Source organism: Natator depressus, chromosome 11, assembly GCF_965152275.1.
Source record: "Natator depressus isolate rNatDep1 chromosome 11, rNatDep2.hap1, whole genome shotgun sequence".
Taxonomy (NCBI): domain Eukaryota; kingdom Metazoa; phylum Chordata; order Testudines; family Cheloniidae; genus Natator; species Natator depressus.
In genome coordinates, this window is record NC_134244.1 from 31010405 (window position 1) to 31034511 (window position 24107).

Here is a 24107-nt window from a genome sequence, read left to right on the forward strand (position 1 = left end):
CTTTTGTTGCCAAACTACTGCAGTGGATGTTACTTTGCTCTGTACACACCTGTCCAGTATTTCTTTGGTGTTCACCATTTCAATGATCTTTGTCATCACTGCTGCTAAGTACAAGGCCAATTCATGTTACCGAAGCTAATGTCAATCCGATACCAGCAGCACCAGAAAGCCCCTTCCTCTCTCTTTTTAGACTACCATGCAGGTGCAGATCAAATAACATACCTCAGCTGAATACCTCCCCCAAACATACTCAATCACAGTCCAGTGAGTGTGGCTCTGCAATTCTCTCATATTTCAGATACCCCCTCCTTTTTTTAAGCCAATAATCCTTTATGCTTTTCTCTGCTGGTTTTTCTTTTCTTTTCTTTTTTAATAAAGAAAACTGAAATGTTTTGACTCCCAAGTTCATTTATGTTCAATGGCCCCAGTTTGTCCCCCACCCAGATGAATGAAACACACACACACACACACGTTTTAAAAGCTCAGTAACTCAGCTATTGTGGCCAGTCTAGTGTAAAAACAACAGACAATGGTACTGAATGAGCTGCCATAGTAGAAAAGCTTTGGTTTGTTAGCTGAGGAATCATGTAAGTTTGTGGGTGAACCCTAGAGTTCAAATTCCCTGTGATGGTAAAGACTTAGCATGACATATCAGTGATTTCAGCCATGAGGAGCAGACAGGTCTGATAAAGTGTGGGCCATAGGTCATGATGTGTGTTAAAATATAAATAGTATGAAGAGATAAGAAAAATTCCAACGATATCCTAGGAGTTACTGCTACGGTCCCTGCAGTGTCTGCATGCTGTCCTATGGGCGTGACTGACTGGAGAAACGTGGTCTCTAGCTTACTGACTGGAAATACAATTGCATTTAAATAAAAATCCCTAGTCTCTGCTACAGAAACTCAAGTATACCCTAGTCTGAGCCACAGCACAGGCAAAATATAAGGTTAACAAACATACAAGTAAATCCTTCAGACTTCTAGTTACTGCACTACTTTTCACAGTTTTGTTCTTCTGTGGTGCGCACATTTGTATATGTGGGGCCTGATCCTGCTCATGATGGGACTTTTGCCAATGATTTCAGCAGCAGCAGGCCCTTTATTAAAGTTCTTTGAAGAATATAATATTTGGCTGGCTAACGTAGGAAATAAATAGCTGTAACTCTCACACAGAGAGGACTACATTGGTAACACAAGGGTCGATGAGGAGGCACTGCAAAGCTTTTTCACATGCCAAAGTTAGTCCCTGAAAATCTGCTCTATACTAACAAAGCTGGGTCCACAGTGTGCTAGCTGCATTCAAGAAGAATGAAAAAAAAGCCAGCACTTTAACGAATGGCAATCCCATCGTAAGGTTATGTTGGGGGGAAATGTGTGGCTGGGTGAGTCAGTATGAATTCCAGGCACCATGTGGTTTTACTGCTGAAGTTTCTGTCTATGGATACTAACACAGTCCCTGCTGAAGAAGATACTTAAGATGTCAGACCCGACTTTCTTCCTCTTCCACCGCTCGGTGAAGACCTGGAATGAATTTCAAAAGCTGCTTTCGGACACTTCCTCTCCTATTTTTCCGTGGGAGTGTTCCAAAAATATTTGAAAAACTGCCTCCCTCCCATGAGGGCGACATTGATCCACTGCTAGCCACACTAATGCTTCTGTTCCTCCTCAGTGAATATTTCCCTACTGCAGTATCATTGTCCCTCGAAAAGAAGCAATCGTCATCTGTGCTTGACTGCCTGCTCAAAGTCTCATGAGCAGAATCCTCAAAAACACCGCTCTGGTAGAAGCTATCCTCACTGTCCACCGTCATTGAGCTCAGCCGGCTTTTACAGCTGCTTTCGCTGGAGAATCGGGGTTTAATTGGGAAGGCAGGCCTTGGTGAAGCACAACTACCAAATAAATTGGACTCCAATTCCTGGGTGTCAAACAGAGAGTTGTCATTCACCTCCCCTAGAAAAGAGATATAAAAGCAGCAGAATTATACAATGTAAACCACGTAAAGACTAGAGCACAGGAAATCTGTGTATCAAAGATAATCTACAACATCGCAATCTGAATTTCCCGAAGTGTCATTAGAGAGAGATGTTACTGGTAATTCACGCCTACATGTTTGGCTGATTGAAGAGAGCTACACAAGGCACGTCAACGGTTTTATTTGGTCTCCCCTAGATTTCTCAGCCCTTCTCTGTTCTTCCTTACTGACCTGGCATCAGCTTTTTTCCCAGCCAGGAAGATGGGGAAGAGCCCCATGGATTTATCATGCCAGTTTAGAACATTGATCTATCAAGTCCAGTGTCCTGTCTCAGGCAGTGGCCAATAACTGATACTTTAGAGGAAGGTGTATTAGCTATGTACCTATCACTTCCCCCTCGATAAACAGAATGAAGGCCTTTCCCTGGGTCAGTCAGTAAGGGAAGGGAGGAGAAAAGGGTGTAACCAATGCCAACTTCTGTTTTCTAGAATTCATGCAGATTACCTTTTGTTCTGCGCCAGCCAAGGAGACAGACATCCCCATTCATTAATCCCTGAAACAGTTTTTCCACCCAGTACCCTCATTAACAGGGAAAAAGAAGCCAAATGAAAATCAGACCCAAGCAAACACCTGCTTTCGACTGAGCACACAGAATTTCTGCAGAAGAAGCTGTGATGGTCATGAAACGTACTGTGGTTTCCTAACAGGAAATCAAAACTTACCATGCAGCAAGCGTTGTTCCTGTAATTGCAGAGATCGGTACTCCACCCATTTTTCCTGCATAGTTTGCTGTGAAGGGTAAATTATGAATGATGATTAGCACTAACTTTCACAATGTAAAGCTGGTTTAGAGAAATGGTGTATTCAGAAAAACTGCAGCTTAGTTCTAGGAAGCAGGTACTTTCAATAAAGCGTACGTTCTCTTACCAGTCGTATTAACAGAGCTTGCTTGAAAATTAGTAAGTTTCTCCCAGAAACAAATTATTCTGTTAATTTTTGTTTGACTTTTGCTGATGCACCTAACATGCTACTATGGAGTATTATCTGGGTTCTCTTATTACCCATAGATATGATAACTCTAGTTATTGGAAGCCAGGCTTACCTCTAACAAGAAGAGTATGCAAAAGTTCAGAGGCATGATACTATAATTACCTGTACCAACAACATTTGAATACTATCTGCACATCCCATAATAGAAGCAGATAGCATCTTTGAAGCAAAAGCCATAACTGTAGTGCAGTAACTATGTAATAATCACTGGCAAGGACAGTATCTAGTGAAACTCATTTGCCAAAAGAAAGGCTGGGAGAGAGATTATCTAGTTATTTGGAATAAGAAGATCTTCAGAATTTCCAGCATTGGTTGCTGTATTCAAACTGCCAGTCATGTCACTGTGAGGCCAGGGTCATGGGCTGTTGGGCCCTGTGGTCTGGATATTGAAAAATGCTCAGCTACCATTTAGTCACCAAGTTGAAGAACCAGATTTTTCAAAAAAGCTCAGCAAACCAGGAGCCTAACGCTTTTGAAAATGTTGCCCTGTTAAGCGTCCAAGTGGGAACTGATCTCTTCTGGAAATCTGTCCGCAGTCGTGGGTGCTGAGCACTTGAAAACAAGGCACATGTGCTTCTGTTGCTTGTTCTGCCATGAGCAATGTCCTGATGTCATGGTTAGCAACAGCACTTTCAGTCTGATGCCTACAAAGGCTGATCTATCCTGAAGTTGCTCAACATGCTGGCTTCCTCCCTGCTGCATGCTTATCTAGACACATCTCAAATGCAGTTACATATTTTAATTAAAACAATAAAACCTGTACCATTTTGCTTTAAGGTGGATGCAATACGGCCATCTGCAATGATATAAATGAACCCAGTGCATCTATAAATAGGTAGCTAGGCACGCCGCTTCCTGGTTCACATATGCAGAAGCTTGATAGTGAATACAAATGCAAATTTTTGCTAATACCGCATGTGTGGAGACATTTGTGTGGACTGTTGTTTCAAGGGCAGTCACATTAGACTACCTCCTCCCTTCTTCATTACTGGAGCTGAGTGGATAACTGATTTTTAGTTTGAACCCAAAAAACCTCAAATAAAATTAGTTTCAGGTCAACACAAACAAACTGAAAAATTTCTTTCTTGCTGCAGTGAAAAACCATGAGGAAAAAAAAAAAGTTTAGAAGCTTGCTGCTAACATTTCCAACTAGCACTATTGAACTTTTGCAAATGGCGATTTTCAGAGGCCTATAATTTGGCTAAATCTGGGTGAATTCTCAAGAGGGCAGCAAGAGACACCTTTGACTGATTGTTCAGAATATCCAAGATTTTCCTTATTCTCACTATCGCTACATCAGAGTCCCAGCCATCCCCTAATTCTTGTTTCTGGCACCTAACTGAAATTTGGGAGCACTTGGACTCTCAAAAAATTGTTATGCATCCATCTGTTGCTGCCAAAATGCTAGCTAGACTTCTCTTCAGTTTGTTGGCCCAAAAGTTTAGAACACGTCTCGATGACAATGTGCTTACATGTTCGGTCCCTGGTTCTTTAAAAAGGTTATTTGTATCAATCTGGCTGGTTATGTCAAAAACCCAAACAATTCTTAAACTCTAAATGTGCTTATTCTGTTTGCAGTATAGTTGTAGCCGTGTTGGTCCCAAGATATGAGAGAGACAAGATGGGTGAGATAAAAGAGAATATCTTTTATTCCCTCACCCACTTTGACTCTCTAATTCTGTTTATAATGACTCTTTATACTTGTAGTTACTTATCACATACGTGAGTAGAGTCTCATTTATAGAAGCCTTTTTGGGGACTGATCTTTTATAAACAAAAGTAGGTTTCTAACCACTGTAACCACACTAATAGGAAACCGGTGGGCCCAGGCCCACACTCTCACAATACTTCGATATATGACAACTATTTTGTGAGGTAGTGGTTTTGCACTTCTGGGAAACTAGTTCGTAGATTAACCCCCTTTTTGAAAACAGGGCATATGATTAGAGATGCAGCAATTTTGCTTTACCAGTGACTTAAGCTTAGAGATGCTGTGGTCTCTGCTGCGTGGCTCACAGGATGTTCAAAATGACCAGCCCTATTAGCACCATCATGGAGCATTACAATGTGGTCCGCACTGCAGCAAGGGGACTAGCCATTTTGGAAGCAGATAACTGCTTTAATTAAATTCTGAACGAGGGCTGAAAGATGGGGAATGGGGTTAGATTCTGAATCTGAAAGGGGAAAGGAGAGAAATGAATTTCATATTTTACAAATCCACTTAGCAGCGCTAGAGTTCGGCTGCTAAGAAACAGGTTGGGGATATTTTAAATCCACCACTGTAAAGTAGCTCTGTTCCACCTGCTGTTTGTCGAATCAAACTGTACATGGGTATATCACAAAGCACAGTAACTTTATGATGTTTTTCTTAGGCTCAGATGCATTTCAAAGCTTTTATCTGAGGGGGTGGGGAGAGATCAATTGTCAGGCAGCTTATCCCAGCCTGTACAACTAACAGTAATGGAATCTGTAGTGGTACTAGTTACTGCCGACATAATAATCAACTACTGCAGTCTCATTAATCACAGCAATGAAATGTCTGGCTCCATGACTTGACTTAGTTCTAGTTCTTTCTGGACTAAGTGGTGGTGACTGCTTGCATACTTAGCTGATTTAATCAAAGTTGGGGTTGCCATTCCAATATCAGGGTCATTTGGAGGTCAAACTCAGGTGGTGGCCCCATGTGATGTAAGCAGCATGCTGGGCATGTGTAGTTCCCCCACCTCCCTCTACTTTTCTAAATCTCCTAACACTGAGGGGCAGGGCAGAACATGGTAGATTGCATAAAGGCAGCACTGTATATGAAGGAGCTTTGCCTCAGAGTGACCCTTGCAAAGAACCACCTGGTAAATATTATTATTAGAGTAGCTGCATTACATAGCACCCAGAGGTCCCAAAGGAGAGTGAGAGACAGTCCCTGCCTTTATATTCTAAATGAAGACAAAGGAGAAACAGAAGCACAGAGATGTGCCCAAGGACACACAGCAGGCCAGTGGCAGAACAGGGAACAGAGCCCAGGTCTTCTGACTTCTAGTCCAGTACCCTATCCACTAGACCATCCTGCTCTGAGAATCCCAAAGAAAACCCAACTTTGCTGTAATTCATTGGGAGGTTAGGTGTATTTTTAATAGTTTTAAACAGGCGTTTTCTACTTACCACTTCTGGGACACTTTAAAAACTTAAATTCTTCACTAAAATTAATCTGTTTAAATTACAAAACACTTTAAAGGCCGAGTACTTTCCTTTTCCTTTCAGTGTCTCCACTGAAATCATTAGTTTCACTAGTGTAAGTGAGAGGTGAATCGGGCCCAGAATTGTTTAAAAGAAAAGAAAAACAGTAAAGAGGATGGGTCAGATTCTGCTCTCAACTACACGAACATCAACTCCAGTTACGCGGACACTAGTGAATAGTTTGACTACACCAGAAAGGTATGTTAATTGGATCAACTTGATGATTTAACATGTACGCATAGGGTATGTCTACACTGCAATTAAAAACCTGCAGCTGGCCCGTGTCAGCTGACTCAGGCTTTCGGGGTGTGGGCTGTGGGGCTGTTTAATTGTGGTGTAGATGTTCGGACTCAAGCTGCAGCCTGAGCTCTGGGACCCTTTCATCTCACAGAGTTCTAGAGCCCAGGCCACAGCCTGAACAAGAATGTCTACACTGCAGTTAAACAGCTGGAGGCCGACAAGTCCGCGTCAGCTGGCATGGGCCACTGCTCAGATCTGCCACGGCTCACTCAGTTGGAGTCAGATGTACACACACACACACACACACACACACACACACACACACGCTTAAGTTCAGCATGTGGTTTTGTTTTGTTTTTTGTGGGGTTTTTTTTTAAACTTTTTATGAATTCCATGGCATGGTACAAAACTGCTGGTGGTATTTGCTAAATACAAAATCAAATTAAAAATCATACCAACTCTGTTAATAAAGAACGAATCAAGGTCTGTGTCATAATACCTCGTACTTGCCCATTACTGACACTCACATGGCAGAGATTATTATAGGTTTACAGAAGTAGAAGTAATTCTATCATCTAGATATTTTAGGTGCTTATATGGCCCTTATCACCATAGTATTTGAACACCTTACAAAAGCCTGTGATGTAAGGAAGTGCTACTATCCCCATTTTTCAGGTAGGCACCTGAGACAGAGAGACTAAGTGACTTGCCCAAGGTACACAGGATGTCTGTGGCGAAGCAGAGTATTGAACCCCAATTCCCCAAGTGGCAGGCTAGTGCCCTAACCACAATACAATCCTTCCTCTCAATCAGTCTTGAAATCATCATCCAGCAGCTTTGGGCTATCCTGAGTCAGCAAACGTTCCTTAATTCTACTCCTCGCACATACTATGTATGAACAATGTCCCAAGCTGGATAACCTTACGCAGATGATGAAATGAGGGCCTAGGGTATTTTGGGGTTCCCCTTGTGGAGAAGCATCCTCTTCACAAAGACTGCCAACACAACTGGTATCCTCGCTGGCAGTAGAACTAGCAAGGTCAAAGACATAGGAAATGAACTAGCCTCTCAGCACTTGAGGCAGGAGGGGTTGATGCATATGGGCAAGGCAATGCGAGATGTTGCATTTCCATTGCCTGTTCCTTCTTTGTCTGCAGATAAATAGATGACTTTGGTCTTCAGGAAGTCAATCTGGCACTTTTTACATGCAACATATTTACAAGAGACATACTGCACTTAAAAAACACACATTAAATTACCTTCAATAACTGCAGCTTGGTTTCAAGTTCCATTCTCCTAACAATTCTGGCTCCATTAACAGTCTCTAATCTGTAAAGAACAATTGTTTTCATGACTGAAATGTACAATGACCATTTAAGCATGTATAGGTATTACATTATTACTATTAGGTAATGTTTATACTGCAGTAGCACACAGAGGAGTAGGCACAGTAAATACCCTAAAGAGTTCACAATCTAAAAGGCAAGTGGAATATGGAGGTCTGGGGAGAGGGATGCACTTAGGATGTATTATCTCTCTTGAATCAGCTATTTTAAAGGAGTGATGTATTTCCTGTGTTACAGAGGAATCAAGTCACTTGGAAATTTCCAAACACATGAGTGTGGAGAAGCAGGAGAGGGTGGAGAGAGAGTATTGGGCCAACATCCAAAGAATGGTAAATATAAAAAAGGGGATCCTAGGGCCAATGGGGACAAGGAGGTAGGTGTAAGTCTTGACCAATTAGTGTTCCTGTATGTTTTATGTCAACAAGCACTGAGAGAACTAATACTACTTACCACAAAGATCAAAAAGTGTGAGAGTGTGAGATGAGAAGGTCTTGTAATGGCCTGGGAATTCTTCCAATGTACCGTTCTATAAGTGCCTGTGATAAACAGTTTTTTGCTGATCCACTGCAAAAACCTACTTACCTCATGCTCAGTAGTGCTTGCAAGAGTAGGGTGACAAGATGTCCCCTTCTTAAAGGGACTGTCCCGTATTTAAGCCCTCCTGCAGGTGTCCTGACTTTTTCTTAAAAACAGGCAAATTGTCCCGTATTTTCTGCCTTCCCTCATCAGTACTGGCAGGTCCTGCTGCTGGCCCGATCCCTGCTTGCCAGTCACCCTCCCACCAGTGGTGAGTGGAGGGGTCCTGTGGCCAACAATAGGGGTGGGTGTGCAAGGCTGATGCGGGGGGTGAAGATTCAGTGTGTGGGACCGGCTACTCCTCTGGTGGTCTGTCAGTGCAGCCCACACTGCATGCTGGCTCTTGGCCAGCAGGGCCCTGCCCCCTGTTCCATTTCTGGCCGGCACTGCGGTGGCCAGCGAGTGCAGGCAGGCACCAGGCAGTGCCTGGTTACATGTCACCTGTGCTGCCCACCCATCAGCCCTTTACATGCTCCCCCTCTCACTGTTCTCTCCCAGTTTTGCCCCTTCTCCCTCCCCCCAACCCCGCTGCTACTCCATATCCTCCCAAGTGTCCCACTCCCAGCACTGTGCAGAGAACCAGCCCCTGGTTGGAGCGCTCAGCTCACCAGCAGCCTGGCTGGCAATAGGGTGACCAGATGTCCCAATTTTATAAGGACAGTCCTGATATTTGAGGCTTTGTCTTATATAGGTGCCTATTACCCCCTCCCCCCTCCCGATTTTTTCATACTTGCTGTCTGGTCACCCTAGCTGGCAGGCTCCTTCCTTCCCCCACTGCCTCTGGTTGGGCCAGCACCCCAGGAAAGTCCAAGACCCTCCTGCCCTGGGTCCTGCCCCCAGTGGGCATGGGGCTGCTCTGGCCCTTAGGCACCCTTCCCTGCTGACCCACATCTCTGGCCGGGCTCTGCGGTTGCTGAAGCCCCTGCAGTTAGGTTGGGCCCTGGTGCACAATGCATCCTTAAAGCTTAACCCCTTCCTGCCCACACTATAGACGGGGGACAGGAGGTGGCTGGGTTATATCAGTGGCCAGCAGCAGCCTGGAGGTGTGAGCTGCCTTTTGACACTGTGTGGGCAGGAAAGGACAAGCTACTTCCAGCCACTGGGGATGGAGGAGAGAAGAAGAGATGAACTCTGCAAAGACACAGGCCAGGTCGTCTCTTCCCCGTCCACTCCTCCTCCCCTGCTGCTGGAAGCAACTCCCGTCCCTTCCCTCCAGCACAGTGCCAAAAGGCTGCTGCTGGCCACATTCTGGTATGAATCCTGGCAGAAATCTGGGGAGGAGGGGCATGGGACCCTGAGTGTTCCCCCCCAGCGTGTTGCCTCAGGAAGATGTGGTGCCAGATACCAGGAGAGGCGGGTGTGTCCCGAGGGCCCAGCCAGTCACCCGTCCCCCACCATATATGAGAGGTGTATGGGAGTGTGTGCGCGTCACCTCTCCCAGTGTGTGTGTGGGAGGATAGAGATTTGTGTGTCACCCCTCCCTGTATCAAACCTAAAGTCTTAAAGATAAGAAGATAAATAAAAAGACTCCAACTGCTTAGTATTTCTTTTTTAACAGGGGCTCAGTCAACTTAATGTTAATTTGAACATTTTTACTGCATCATTCTGATTGACTGCCGCTGAACTCCCTTGAATACGAGTAATTTTACAAGGTGTCCAATATTCAGCATAGGGAAATATGGTCACCCTATGCTAGAGCAGGGTTCAATTCTAATTTGGGCAATTACATTCTGCATATTTGATGTGCTATGGTAACTTTGCATGTCTTGTCCTAAACTGTCGTGTAGCGTGGCTCTACGATTTTGAACTTGCTATTGTGTTCCCGCCTACAGGCAGAACTGTGGATCTTATTTCATCAGCAGAATTTGATTTAATCCTTTTTGCCTTTGCATCAGAAACAGCAAACGGAGCATCAGGAAACAAGTAAACATTTCTTCTTAGGCTCATAGTGTGAGAAGGGATTAAACTAAAATGTTTGAAAACACACTTAATTACCTTAAATAATTCCCTGAAGATTTTATCAAGTCCACCATTTGCTTGTGACTAAAACCTTCAGTGTTTACTCCATTGATATTGGCTAGAATATCACCTGGTAAATTTAAATAAAAGTAAAATGAACATCTCAGGTACACACCATTCTTTCCACAGTCTCTAAAAACAAAAACTAAATGACACAGAAATAAATGGGAAAAGAAACAAACGGAGCCACAAACCATAGGAAAACATGATAATTACCTGTTTGCAGGCCAGAAAGATGGGCAGGACTTTCTTCTTGTATTTTGCAGACATAAGTGCATATTTGCAGGGAGCAAGCATTTTGGTGTTGTAATTTACGTGTCTATAAATATCAAATTGACAATGTTACCAATATTAAAACCTCAAAATCAATATAAAAAGTTAAATATTGCCTTACAGCCCAATCAGTGTACAGTAAGCGTTCATCTTATTTTCAAAAGGAAAAGGAGTACTTGTGGCACCTTAGAGACTAACCAATTTATTTGAGCATAAGCTTTCGTGAGCTACAGCTCACTTCATCGGATGCAAGTGAGCGGTAGCTCATGAAAGCTTATGCTCAAATAAATTTGTTAGTCTCTAAGGTGCCACAAGTACTCCTTTTCTTTTTGCGAATACAGACTAACATGGCTGCTACTCTGAAACCTATCTTATTTTCAGTGTTTTCTTATTTTTTGTATTGCATAATGTTTTATTACTTTTGTTATTATCGTAAATGAGAAGTCAGGAAGCCTGAGACAATGGGAATAGGATATTTCCTTCTTAGGAGAGAAATGAGTGGAAACAGAAAAACAATTAATAAATTATCCTTGTTCATTTTATTTACAATATGTACCGTTCCTACACAACATAGTTTTAAACCAAGATGGCTCTTAAACAGCAACAAGAAGAGTTTAGGCCTATTTACACATTAACTGTAGACAAGAACAACTTTCTGGTTCTAGCCAACCTGGACATAGATTATTCTCTTGTTTACACTACAACAAGCTACCATCTTGTAGGATCCAGTTATAACATGGCAGAGTCTGACACAGCCTGGGAACATGGTTTAAAAATTTTGGGCCCATCTATGCTACCATATTTCAAATGTCATTTTAACCATCAGGTAATATTAGATGGGACAAGAGACTATTATGAGATGATTGAGAAGCAAGGAAAATTGAACCTGCTCTTGTCCTAAGTCATTTTTTAAGCTGTAAAAGCTCTGAGTCCCAAGGCACAACATTGTGTCCACACCTCCTCCAAGAAAAAAATAGCTGCCTCTTTTTTATTTTGAAATGAATATTCATTAAATAATTATGAGGAAAAAATCAAGCAAAATCCATCATCTGTGTCACATGTACTTCGAAAAATAGCCAGACAGATCATGTAACTGTAAATACCTAATCAAAATCTCTGTTATCTTGCAAAGACATAAGAAATAACCAATCCTGTTGGTTGCCTGGCAATATCAATATTTAACCACATCTTCCTACCACAATTCAGGACTGGAGCGATGCGAAACATTAATAGTGAAACAACAATGACACTACCACTCACAATTACCATGTCCACTTCAGGGAAAAAATTGACTGTGAAATCCTTAACAAACATCGCATCTACCATGATTTCTCCACCACCGAGAGGACAGCCATACACTCCCTGAAATCTAATCACCAGAGTGTGATCAAACAGTAGACAAAGGGGACACCATTGACGTGGGTGGTGGATATAATAAGGCCAGGGGAGGCTCTGCCATGGCTGCTGGATGCCCAGTTGTGGTGCTTTGGGGGGAAGTTTTTGCTTTATTATGCCCCATGCTGGTTCCAGGGCACCTGAGGAGGTGGTATGTGCTATTCAGCTTCCTGGGTTCATCAGTAATCTCCCTGGACTGATGAACCCAGGAAGTTGAGTAGCAAATACCACCTCCTCAACCAGCCCAGAACCTGCATGGGACATATGAAAAGCTTCTTCGGATGAAAGTGAGAGACTTTTCCCTGCAGCTGGGCCGGGTCTCCTCTGTGCAGGTGGAGGGAGCTCGGGGCACCTCCAGGCAGGTGGGAAGGGAGGAAGGCTCAGGTCTTCGACTGGCCCAGGACGCCTCAAGCCGAGTGGGGTGAGTGCTCCGGCTTCTGGCCTGTGCGGGGGTCCTTTAGCCAAGGGAGAGGGGGGGAGAGGAGTGCTCGGGACTCCTCTGGGGATGGTCTCATGGCCCCGGCCAGAGGGGAGGGGCAGGGTACAGGCAAATGTTAATGAGGCCAACTGACAACTCTCTGACATCACCTACTATAAAGAACTCAAAGAAGACCCCACACCACAATTTACCCAGGATATCATAAAATCCTTCCCCAAACAATTCCAAGCGTAACTCTACAAACTCATTTCCCACAAACTAATCCCAAGGACCTCCTACATGCTTCCCAAGATACACAAACAAGGGAACACAGGCAGACTCATCCTCTCTGGCCACAGCACTCTTACTGAAGGAATATCGGGACTCATAGGAAACCATCTTCTAACCGCTCACCACACACAAAGGGCACAACTGACTTCCTTCACAATCTCTGCAACATTAACAACCTCCCTCAGAACACCATCCTTGCCAACATGGATGTCACTTCCCTATACACCAACATGCCTCACAATGTCAGCATCATTGCCTGCCTCAAAATATTTACAAGATAATGGACTACCCTCAGCTATCCACCCCAAAGTCACCAGCAAACTCATCCATTTCATACCTACCCATAACAATTTTACATTCAACAACACACACTTTGTCCAAACCATGGGAACAGCCATGGGTACTAGGATGGTCCCCAGTATGCCAACCTCTTCATGGGCCACCTTGAAAAAGAATTTTTGGACAAACAAATCACAAAACCAGTGATATACCTGATATTTTCATCTTTTGGACAGACTGTTTCAACTCCCTCATAGATTTCCACCACCCACCCACTAAACTCTCTCTGGAACACTCCCATACTAACATCAACTTTCTGGACCACAACCAGCTTCAACAATGGAATCCTACAGACAACCATATACAAGAAACCCACAGACCACCACACCTACCTTCGTAGATCCAGTAACCACCTCAAACACACCAAGAAATCTTATCTACAGCCAGGCATTCAGATACAACAAAGTATGCTCTGAGGAAACAGCCCAGGATATATACACCTTAACACACTTAAAACCATCTTCACCAAACAAGGACACTTCACCAGAGAAGTAGATCACATCATGGAACAGGCCACCCAAATGTCCCAAGAGAATCTGCTTCAATACAGAAATAAAACCCTCTCTGACTGAATACCCCTAGTTGTCACCTGTCACCCTACACTGGAACCCAACCAGGGTATCAAACAATTACAACCCATACACAATTGGACCCTATCCTGAAAAAATACCCCATCAAACAGCCCCTCAACCTCTCCAAGCTCATCATCAGAAGCAATTTCCCCACAGACCAAGATACACCAACTCAAAGCGGCACCAGACCCCACCAGAACAGATGCAAAACCTGTAGACATATCTCCACAGCTGTGATGATCAACAGTCCCCACAACACAACTTTCAAGACCCATGGGTCCTACACATGCCTATCACAACAGGTGTTGTACCTCATCCAGTGCACTAAATGCGCCAACAATAATGTGGGTTAAACCAGACAATCAATACGCTCTCAAATGAGCTCACCCAGGAAAATGCTAAAACACCCTAACACTTTTCACAAAAGCGGCAAAGAGTCCTGTGGCGTGCATGCATCCAACGAAGTGGGTATTCACCCACGAAAGCTCATGCTCCAATATGTCTGTTAGTCTATAAGGTGCCACAGGACTCTTTGCTGCTTTTACAGATCCAGACTAACACGGCTACCCCCCTTTTTGTCAGAGGTGTTAATGCGCCACTGTGTCTTGACTGGTCCCTTACAATATGTGCTAACTCCTTTTGCTAAACAATGTGTTCCACCTTGCATTTAGCTGTCACACTCAGACAGTGCTTAATTTGTAATGAAAGAGATTCTGGGGCTCAAGCAATTAGGTACCAAGGCTTAAGCAATTTTTTACATTCATAACTGATGCAGCAAGCCCAGAGGTGCTGGGACTATGAACTGCCAAGTCTAGAGGTGCCCGGGCTCAGTCCTGGCAAGCCCTGGCACAAATTAAGCACTGCACTCGGTCTCAGAGTACCTTTCTCAGACCTGAAGAAGAGCTCTGTGTGGCTTAAAAGCGGTCTCTCTCGTCAGTAGAAGTTGGTCAAATAAAATATTACCTCACCCACCTTGTCTCTCTAATAGTGAAACTAAGACAGCCAAAACCCACTCAATTTTGAGTTTCGTTACAACCCTAAAATCCTCGGCAGATTCACAAATCTTTCTAATCACAACATGGATCAAATGATGAGCAAATCTGGCATGAGTTTCTAGCAAACCTGGGCTGATTTACTTATTCATGAAGAAACTATGCAACTCAGCGATTTCAACATTAGGCACAACTTAATGCTTTCAGCTAAACCCAATATTCCAATATTTCAGAATCACACCAGTACATGCCATTTAACATTTTCCTACCAGACTGAAAGTTTATACCAGCCTGAGTAGTAATATCTAGCTATTTAGGCCTCAAACTTGCACACACACATATGTACATTAGTAACTTTTTAGACACATGCATTGTCCGATTACAACAGCACTGATTGCCGTCATCTGATTACAACAGACTGAGGCCATAAATGGGAAGTACTGGTAGAATCAGTCAAATGGGCAGAAACTTTCAAATGCACCCACTGTAATTCTCATAAACCACCTGCAAATGGTAGCATAGAGAGATTCATATAGTCCTATTCAGGGGTGCCTAAACTCATACTATAATAATGAAATAATCACATCTACACAGTGTAAACCCTTCAGGCCAGATTGCTTTTTAAAAAGATGCTTAGGTGTTGCTCCAGTCAGCGTTGCAAAGTCTAAGGGTATGTCCACACTGTAGCTGGAGATGTAATTTCCAGTTCAGGCAGAAAAAACACATGCTATCTCTAATCAAGCTACCGCACTAAAAGCGTAGCGGCGGTGGCAGGACAGACAAGCCACCCTGAGCACAATCCCATCTGAAACCCTGGGTATGTACTCGGGGTGGCTAGTCTATCCTGTGGCTCATGCCTCTGCAGCTACATGTTTATTTTTAGCATGCTAGTTTAATCAGAGCTAGCTCTAGCATGGGTGTATCTACCTGAGCTGGAAGTTACACCTCCAGCTCAGACATGGCTTAGCTGACATAGAAGCAGGGGTGCTGGGACAGTGGGGCCAGGGGGTCATGGCCCCATCACTTTTAAAAAGCCCTCCCACTTTTTACTGGCTGTAAAGGAGAGCCAAAGGGGGAGGGGGCGGAGATGAGTGAGCATGGGGTGAGGCCTCAGGGGAAAGGGGCAGCATGGGAGAGGTCCATGCTGAGGAGCCTAAGTCTCATGTGCAGAAGCGATTTGGGCTTTTAGGAGCCTACGTCTTATTGAAAGTCAATGGGATTTAGGCTTCCTAAGAGCCTAAAATCAATTCTGAAAATGGGACTTAGGTAGTGCAATGGCAAGTGGAGTTAACACCTAAATACCGTCAAAATCTGGAGCTAAGTCAACCTATTTCAATACCAAACAGATACTGGCTTTTTATAGACCAGGCTATCAAGTGAGAGGCTCACAGACAATGTACACTCAGGAGGAAGATATGCCAAGAATAATTATTTTTAATCTGAATGCCACAAATAATGAAAATCTGCCCTCTCAATTCATACAAAAGCACAGTAATTGACTCAATTATCTTCCCTTCTAAAAGCTCTCCACTATTCCTGACCCAAATACTTACACACTCATTAGTCACAGAACTAAATCAGAAAAAGTTATGCTTCTCTTAATACACTAATTTGGCTGAGAATGTTATTTATTCTCTGTGCATAAATTTGAGAAATGTTTCAAAGATGCACAACAACAGCACTGTAAATAAATGTGTGGTTTCATTCCTATGTATTGCAAGTGGGGAATCAGATCCTTATGTCCTCAAATAAGCCTAAAAACCTGATGTTTCCTTGAGAACATTTCTAAATGTATTATTTATATACTCTGCTAAATATCTATCTCACATTAACATCAGTGATGTATTTTAAAGCTACAACCATGCCACCCAGAGTAATTATGCAAAATAATAAATGGACACAGATAAAGACTCCCAGTATATAAACAAATAAATACTGTACAAATGTGTGTCTGTACAGATTAGAAATACAGTATGAGGAGGTGTTCTATAATACTTGTATTAGACAACTGTACTGAAAATTGCATCAGTTTTGTTTTTCTAGTGATCAAGGTCAAAGTATTAAAGTAGTCAGCTGAAAGAGGAATAGCAAAGATTTATATCTCCCAAAATATATAAGAAATCTGCAAAGGCCTGCCCCTGTAATCCTAAAGTAAAGGTTACAGGATCAAGCTCTCGACTTATTATGAACCATAAGTAATTTTATTTTTATTATTTGATGTGTTAATATTAACTCTTGTATGTGTCTCTCTCTCCCTCTATACATAAAAACAGAGAGAAAGAAAGATACACACATGCATACATTACAAATCTATATATACACACAGTTACTTTTCATGCAATTTACTTAAAAATAAAATAGTTGAACTTAGTAAGTTCATTATTATTTAAAAATTTCTTAATGTATTTCCTCTGTACACTTACTTCCAAAAATATATCTACATAAAGTTTAAAAAGATTTTAAAAAGATAGTACAGTGTTTTCAGAAGAGAGCATGTGTGTGTTATTTTCCCATAATGGACTCAAATATTTATATTCTATACTTGTTCTTTATCCCTTCCAAGTTTGCACTGGGCTCTGTATAAAGGACTTTTTGCTTTTCCCCCTCAGTGTCCATGAGGAAATCCCATACAAGTTAGATACACTACACACATTGAAGCGATCCCTGAGTTGGGTAACATAAGTGTCAAGAATACCTGTATAGCAGCGTTAATCTAAAGCACTTTAAAACCATTAATTCTCACAACATCTCTATGAGGCAGGTAAGTGCCATAGTTACCCATTTTTCAGATGGGTAAACTTAGGCCAGCATAAATTATATGACTTGTCTAAAGTTACTCAAGAAGTTAATCACAGCGGTGTGAATTGATATCAGGAGTCCTCTTGCTTTCTAGCCCTCTATTCTAATCAGCTGACAACACCCCCTGCTTTTGGCAACAAGAAGCTTATTGTGGATTCAGAAGGAGGATTAAAACAACTATGTCATGGAATAGGAAGAGCCATGGAAGTTGAGGGTGTCTGGATCTAGAGTTTTGTTTTGGCCCATAATAAAGATAGGGCCACCTGCAAATTTTGGATCTGGATTCAGATCTGAATCTCTCTGAAGTTCAGGTGTAGTGGCTGGTGATCAGAGGGTTTGGTCTGTGTCCTTCTATATTTGTAAACCCTTTGAAGTCCATCACATTCCAGGTCCATCACTTCAATTCATCACGAACACAGACCTATCATAGTCAGTGAATTAGATAATCTATATTCACAGTGCTGAAGTCTCACCTCAATTTCAAATCCAAATGTTTCATTATCTTCTTTGACAATAGCAAGAAGGCGTCTGTAAGAAAAATACATAAATCTGCACATAAAGAACACAGCACCCTATTTGGGGGGGTTATTTATTACTAAGAAATGCAAAATGCCGCTATTTATCCAACTGTGACATATCAACCCCATCAACAGTCTGGATTCATGGCATGCACATTTACAGACAGTCATACATCTTAGGAGCCCTTCCTCTCAAAATTCAAATTACTTTTTAAACCCACCTGCTCTACACTGCTCACTAGCTACTGTGTACGAACGAACCACCATTCTCTGCCTGGTATCTGTGCTGTACCTACTCTTGCTGTTAGATTGTAAGCTCTTCAGGGAATGGCTTTTATTTCATTTTCTGTTTTATCTTTTTACTATCCATACATCTACAGCACAATATAAAATCAGAGCAAGTATCACAGTAAAAAGCAAATCTCTTTACCTTTGTGGCCCAGAAGAGTCACGTAAGGAACTTGATCTGGTTAAAGCAAGCTGGAAACAGAAATAAAGTTTGCCATTGTTAATATGTCCATACATTTAACTTTACGTATACAATGAATAAAATCAACAAGTTAATAGAAAAGTACACCACAGAGACAATTCCTTGAACCTTTGTGTGTTAGTGAATTTCTATTCCCAAGAGAATTATTTTGGCAAAGTTGCTATCACATGAGCATTGTGTGAAAAACCTGGTGTGTGGTGAGGGGGGACGGGGACAGAAGAAAGTGACACCTGGTAGAGTGTTTGCGCCACTTTTCAAGTGTATATAACTGCTGAAGATGCTCTCTCGCTGACTCAGCAAGGTGCAAATTATACCTCCACTCATACCAGCCTGGCACTCTGTAGCCTCCAGGAGAACAGAAGGTGTTACTGCTGTCTAACCTCCCTTGGTGTTCCCCCTGGTGTAGGAGCAGGTGCAGAGTGCTTAGGGGATGTGCTGAATCAGGGCATCTCACATCCACTCTCTCCAGCCATTCCTGGCCACTTGGGGATAGCATTGGCTGCATGCAGGTTCCTCAGTAGAGGAGAGAGTTTGTAGCCACTTTGCACTACTGCAACCTCTCCCCAGCAGTCTTCATCTTGCGGGTACTGTACCTTAGGTAATGCCTAAAAGAAACAATATAAGCCTCAGATGAATCTAGTCCTAAAACTATATTGGGTAAGGGAAGACCAGAAAGGGGTATGATAGAGAAGTCCCGTTTGAGGCCTTGGTACCACCATCCAATGGTTGGCACTTGGGTGGTCTGTTCGGCATGCATGAATTCAACAGCAAGGTTCAGTATTCTCCATAAATCTGTTATAAACAAAATCCCTCTGATCTTCCATACCATTCTCAGTCTCTGTGTCATTTCCAAATGGAATGATGAGGGAAGAGACATGTCTCTGGGATGTTTGGTAGACTGCGTAGTGCTGTATCGGTCAATAACAAAGGCACTTCTGATGCCGCAGTAATAAATACACAGTGGCAAGTGGGAGCGGGTTAGACAGAAGAGATTTCATTTTGTTAAGCCACCTCCAGGTCCATAGTGATGGAGCTGAATGACAGAAAGGTAAACTAAACAAACTGGATTTAATTTGAAATAAAAGTTTTAATTAAAACAGTAAATCTGGTCAACCTGATGAAAATGACAACTGTAGAACATCCGTTTTAGAAGCTAAATATAAGAATGTAAACCAATTTGCATTCCTCTTCAAATCCATCTGTTTAAAGCTGGCTGGCTAATTCTCATTAACAACTGTCAGTATATAAACCTGTCTGCTTTCTAGGGCTGACTTACCATTTCATGTGCAACACTCAGTGGTTTTACAGGTCAATCATCATACATTGTTTCAGTATTGTTATGATACAGAAAGTCACCGGTAGAAGCAACATTTCCAAATGGGTGTGAAAGTCACTTAGTATGATCTTTCCAGACCCTCTGATACAAAGTGGAAATACTGCACACTTTCTGAATCTACCATGTGAAAACATTTTGCACCTGATATACCATTATGTGACTCCAGTGTTATGCCACTGTAAAATCTGCAATAGTCCTCCACTGGAAAACTGCAGTGAATCAAGCCTTATTTAAAAAAACTCTCCAATATCTGTATAGCCAAATGTCAGGCATGATCCTGCTGCTAATAGGATAAAGATGAAACCCATTGATACATTGCATTACCACTGGCCAATACAAGAATGAGGTAACTCACAGCACACTTTTGTACTGGCCACCTAGGACCTGTGTGATCCACTTTCAAAAGCTCGGGAACAGGTGCTCTAAAAACCAAAGCCCTGGAGGGGTATGTAACTTGGTTAAGCGATGACTGTGATACCTGCTGAAGAGTTTGAAGGCTGTAAACATAATGGAAGGGGTTGTTTAGGGTAATGCAAGTGGTTGTAATTAAAAGTAATGGGGTGAGACTATGAAGAGGGAAAATTGAAGCTGAATAATAAGAAAATCTTTTTGAGAGCGAGACTGATCGTATGTGGATTCCACCCCGTAATTGAAGTGCTGGTAATTTAATTTCTTGGAACATTTTAAACTGGAAAGGACAATAGACCATACTCTGTAGGGGGAAACCCTGCGCTGGTCGAATAGCTGAAGTGTTTCCTATGGTTCTAGAACCTACGAAAGAATGCCTTGTGACGGTATTTTGCGGAACTTTCAGATAGAAGACACTTAATGTTCACTGATATTGTGGAAGCTTTACTGCTGTGCACTATGGAAAATGTACAGCCTGATCGAAGTCTGAGCTGTGCAGGTCTGAACACCCGCTCTTCATAATCAGGCACAGCCTAAGCCTACGCATGGCCGGAATCTATGGGCCCCAGACATGCTACCTTACCTCTAGGGGGCTGTAGGTGTATCACAAATGAATAATTTGGAGTGATGTTGGGAGGGAGGTAGTTCTAATTAGAGTTAATATTTTTATCGTGCCAACAGTGTATGTTAATAGCACAAATACTTTTTACACCTCTCTGGCACCTTCCAGCAGAGAACTTGAACGCATTTTACAAACATTAATACTTAACTCCCCATGAAAAGAAGAAAAGCTCAACAGTGTGTCTCTCTCACCAACATAAGTTGGTCCAGTAAAAGTTATTACCTCACCCACCATATCTCGCTCCGTGAGAAATTCAAGTAGAATGATCCCTATTTTACAAACCGGGAAACTGAGGGAAAGAATTAATTGACCAAGATCACACAAGAACCAGCTGAACCTGCAGTAGGACTCAAATCTTTTTGACTCCCACTCTTGTGCCTTTACCACAAAGCCACTCTTATCTCTGCCAGCATTCATCCATGAGTAGCCAAATGGGCCTGTTACTTTCTCCACTGACACCAACGACAAATAGAGATACAGCAAGAGAACATACCACCTGGGTTGGGAATCAGAAGCCCTCAGGTTTGGTCTAACTCTGCTCCGATTGAAGTCAAATTTCCATCGTCTTCAACTGGAGGAGAGTTAGGCCAATGCAGAGCACTTTTGAAAACCCCACATTAGGAGTATTGCATCCACACAGCGGTACTTCCGGGAGTGCTGTGATACCAAAGGAAATGCTGATTTGCTAATGCTAATTCCAGCATTTCTAAAAGCAGATCTAAGTTTCACCGGGCGTTATTGGGGTGATTAATCCTCATGCGTGAGCAGGTACGGAGGGTCTGTGTGACACCGCTCATCGTTACAGGAATACTCTTATCTCCATGCATGGTAGAGTCCAACAGCATACACACATTCACGATGCCAGAAAACCATAACTTGATATTTCAGGCAAATAGAAAAGTATTTAAGAAATCAGGAAGGATTCTGAAAAGGGCTAACATTAATTTTAAGCAAAGATTCTTGCCAAATGTAGATTAAAAATGAGGAACTACTGGCCTGTATCACAAAAATGTCTATGGACTGCAAGTTAATGTAATAAAACATATGACACACACTTCAGAGGGATTAAACTGTGCCCCATTGTAAAACAACCATCTCTGTACCAATCTTATTTCAGAAACATGTATTTGTTTTTGGGGAGGAGCATTAGATGTACTTATAGCAAACTGTAGGCTGTTTGTGAGAGTTAAATATGCACATATCTTTAAACTGATCTACTTCTCTAAAGTATCCATCGGATATGTAATTCATTGCAGAGGGTGGTTCTCAGAGCAAATACATGTGTTGCAATTTATTTTTAACAAACATGGTCACGTCACAACCATTACTGTAGATTCTCTCTCTAAATCAGGCATGATTGCCATAGAAAACCGTGCCTATCACAAGCACTTGTAACTGAACAAAGAATCATCAATAGTATTCCACAGAAATACATTAATCTGTCTAATTCTGGCTCTGCTTTATCTTCTCCAGGATTGTACAACGAGAAGGATTACGTGCACTTATATTGTTATACAAAGTGAATGCGTAAGTGCACAATCAGTATGTACAAATTCTTTGATAATTTGTGTTAATATGTCTTATGTACTTTCAATTTAGACTGCTTTACATTAGATTGTTAGATAGATCCTATAAGTGCTTATTTGCCAATTCACAGCATTAGCAAGAACAGAAACGGGCTTTCTTAAAAGCCAATTGCAAACAGAAATCTGTCATGCTCTGAAAGAAAAAGAAAGAAAAACAAAGAATATTGTATTGAGAAACAATTCAAATCAGAATCACTTCTAGCAAAATACTTCAAACCAGATGGACACAACTAATGAGAGGTGCTTTCAGTCATAGATGGGGAAGGCAGTTCATGAGGGAACCAAAAGCCGAAACAAGCCATTATACCAGAGCAAAGTAAATTAAATGATCAGAAACACCCAGAAATCAAGAGAGTCTTCTCAACACAGTTGTAAACAGAACAAACCCTAATGCAGCACAGCTAGTGACTTAGAAGTTAGTGACTTCATGCATCCGATGAAGTGAGCTGTAGCTCACGAAAGCTTATGCTCAAATAAATTGGTTCGTCTCTAAGGTGCCACAAGTACTCCTTTTCTTTAGCTGAAAAAGAACTTTATGTTCCGAATTGCCCTAAAAACTTGCCATATTAGTGTTTTGTTTTAAAGGTTTTATAATCACAATCCAAGAAAACATGCCGGGCCAAATTCCCCCTGGTGTAATTCTACTGACTGTATTAAAGTTAAATCAAGGTTGAATGTGGCCTGCTACATTCTACAACAAACCATTAAAAATCACATGTTGATAACCTTGTAGCTTACATTTAGAAATAAAAAAAAAAAAACCCAGAAAAACAATTATCTGTCCTGCAAAAATCGGACCTTCCACAATGTCAAAAACTGAAAACATACCTGTTTGCGTCCCCTGGGTAATGTGCCCACTGTGTTTGCCAGACTCTGAACTCTTCTATTATCCATCTGGGGACTGCACACTGGATCCAAGTAAGGTGTGTAACTTGGACTAACACAGTAGCCCACAAAATTGGCATTGCGGTTTTGCTGAATGAGCTTTCTTAAGGACATGTTGGATGAAGGGCACTTAGACTGGCATTGCTAAAGAACATTGCTTGTAGAGGAGGTTATAGTTTGCTTCCTCAGCCAAGCAATCAAAAGTAGCAAACAGAAAGAGCCCATGTGACTTGTGGTTTAGGTGCATGTTACATAAATCACTTCTTGCAGATCGCAACATTACTCAATGTTTTTTTTAAGCTCATGGGAGAGCTAGGAGATGCATTTTGCAATTAAAGAAAACAGCTTGTTTTTCCACTCCTGGATACAAGCAGAACTCACATCATGCAATTTTTATGTTCTGTGATGGTTTGTGATTAAAAGACCATCTTGCTTTAAAAATGTCCCTGAATTTGACATTCATTCTTACATTTGCTCTGTGTCCCTTCATATTCCTCAAATTATCATTGACAAAAAAAATCATGTTTTTGCAAATAATGACTTCAGTGAAGAGTTAGGGACATCAGAAAGAATTAAAAGGACTTGTCAGAAAGTATTCACTGCAAGAAAGCACTATTCCAGCTCGGTGATGCTCTTAAAAGAGAAACTGCATTTTGCTTTTAATTAATTATCAATTCTGTTCCAAAAAGAAAAATTAACGTAATTCCATGCAAGCAGAAAGGCGATACCGGGCAGCCCATAGACAGAG

General features: G+C 42.0%; 1 protein-coding gene across 1 annotated transcript; it reads right to left on the reverse strand.

Annotated features, from left to right (window-relative positions):
• Positions 1-1384: 1384 nt before the first annotated feature.
• CYTIP (cytohesin 1 interacting protein) lies at positions 1385-23473 on the reverse strand. The gene is made up of 8 exons (XM_074966821.1): positions 23303-23473; positions 18463-18512; positions 17988-18042; positions 10652-10754; positions 10412-10505; positions 7754-7823; positions 2696-2762; positions 1385-1951 (listed from the first exon to the last, which is right to left on the reverse strand). Exons 1-8 carry the CDS (start codon positions 23471-23473, stop codon positions 1482-1484), a joined length of 1080 nt encoding a protein of 359 aa, XP_074822922.1. The 3' UTR covers positions 1385-1481.
• Between the last annotated feature and the right edge of the window lie 634 nt (positions 23474-24107).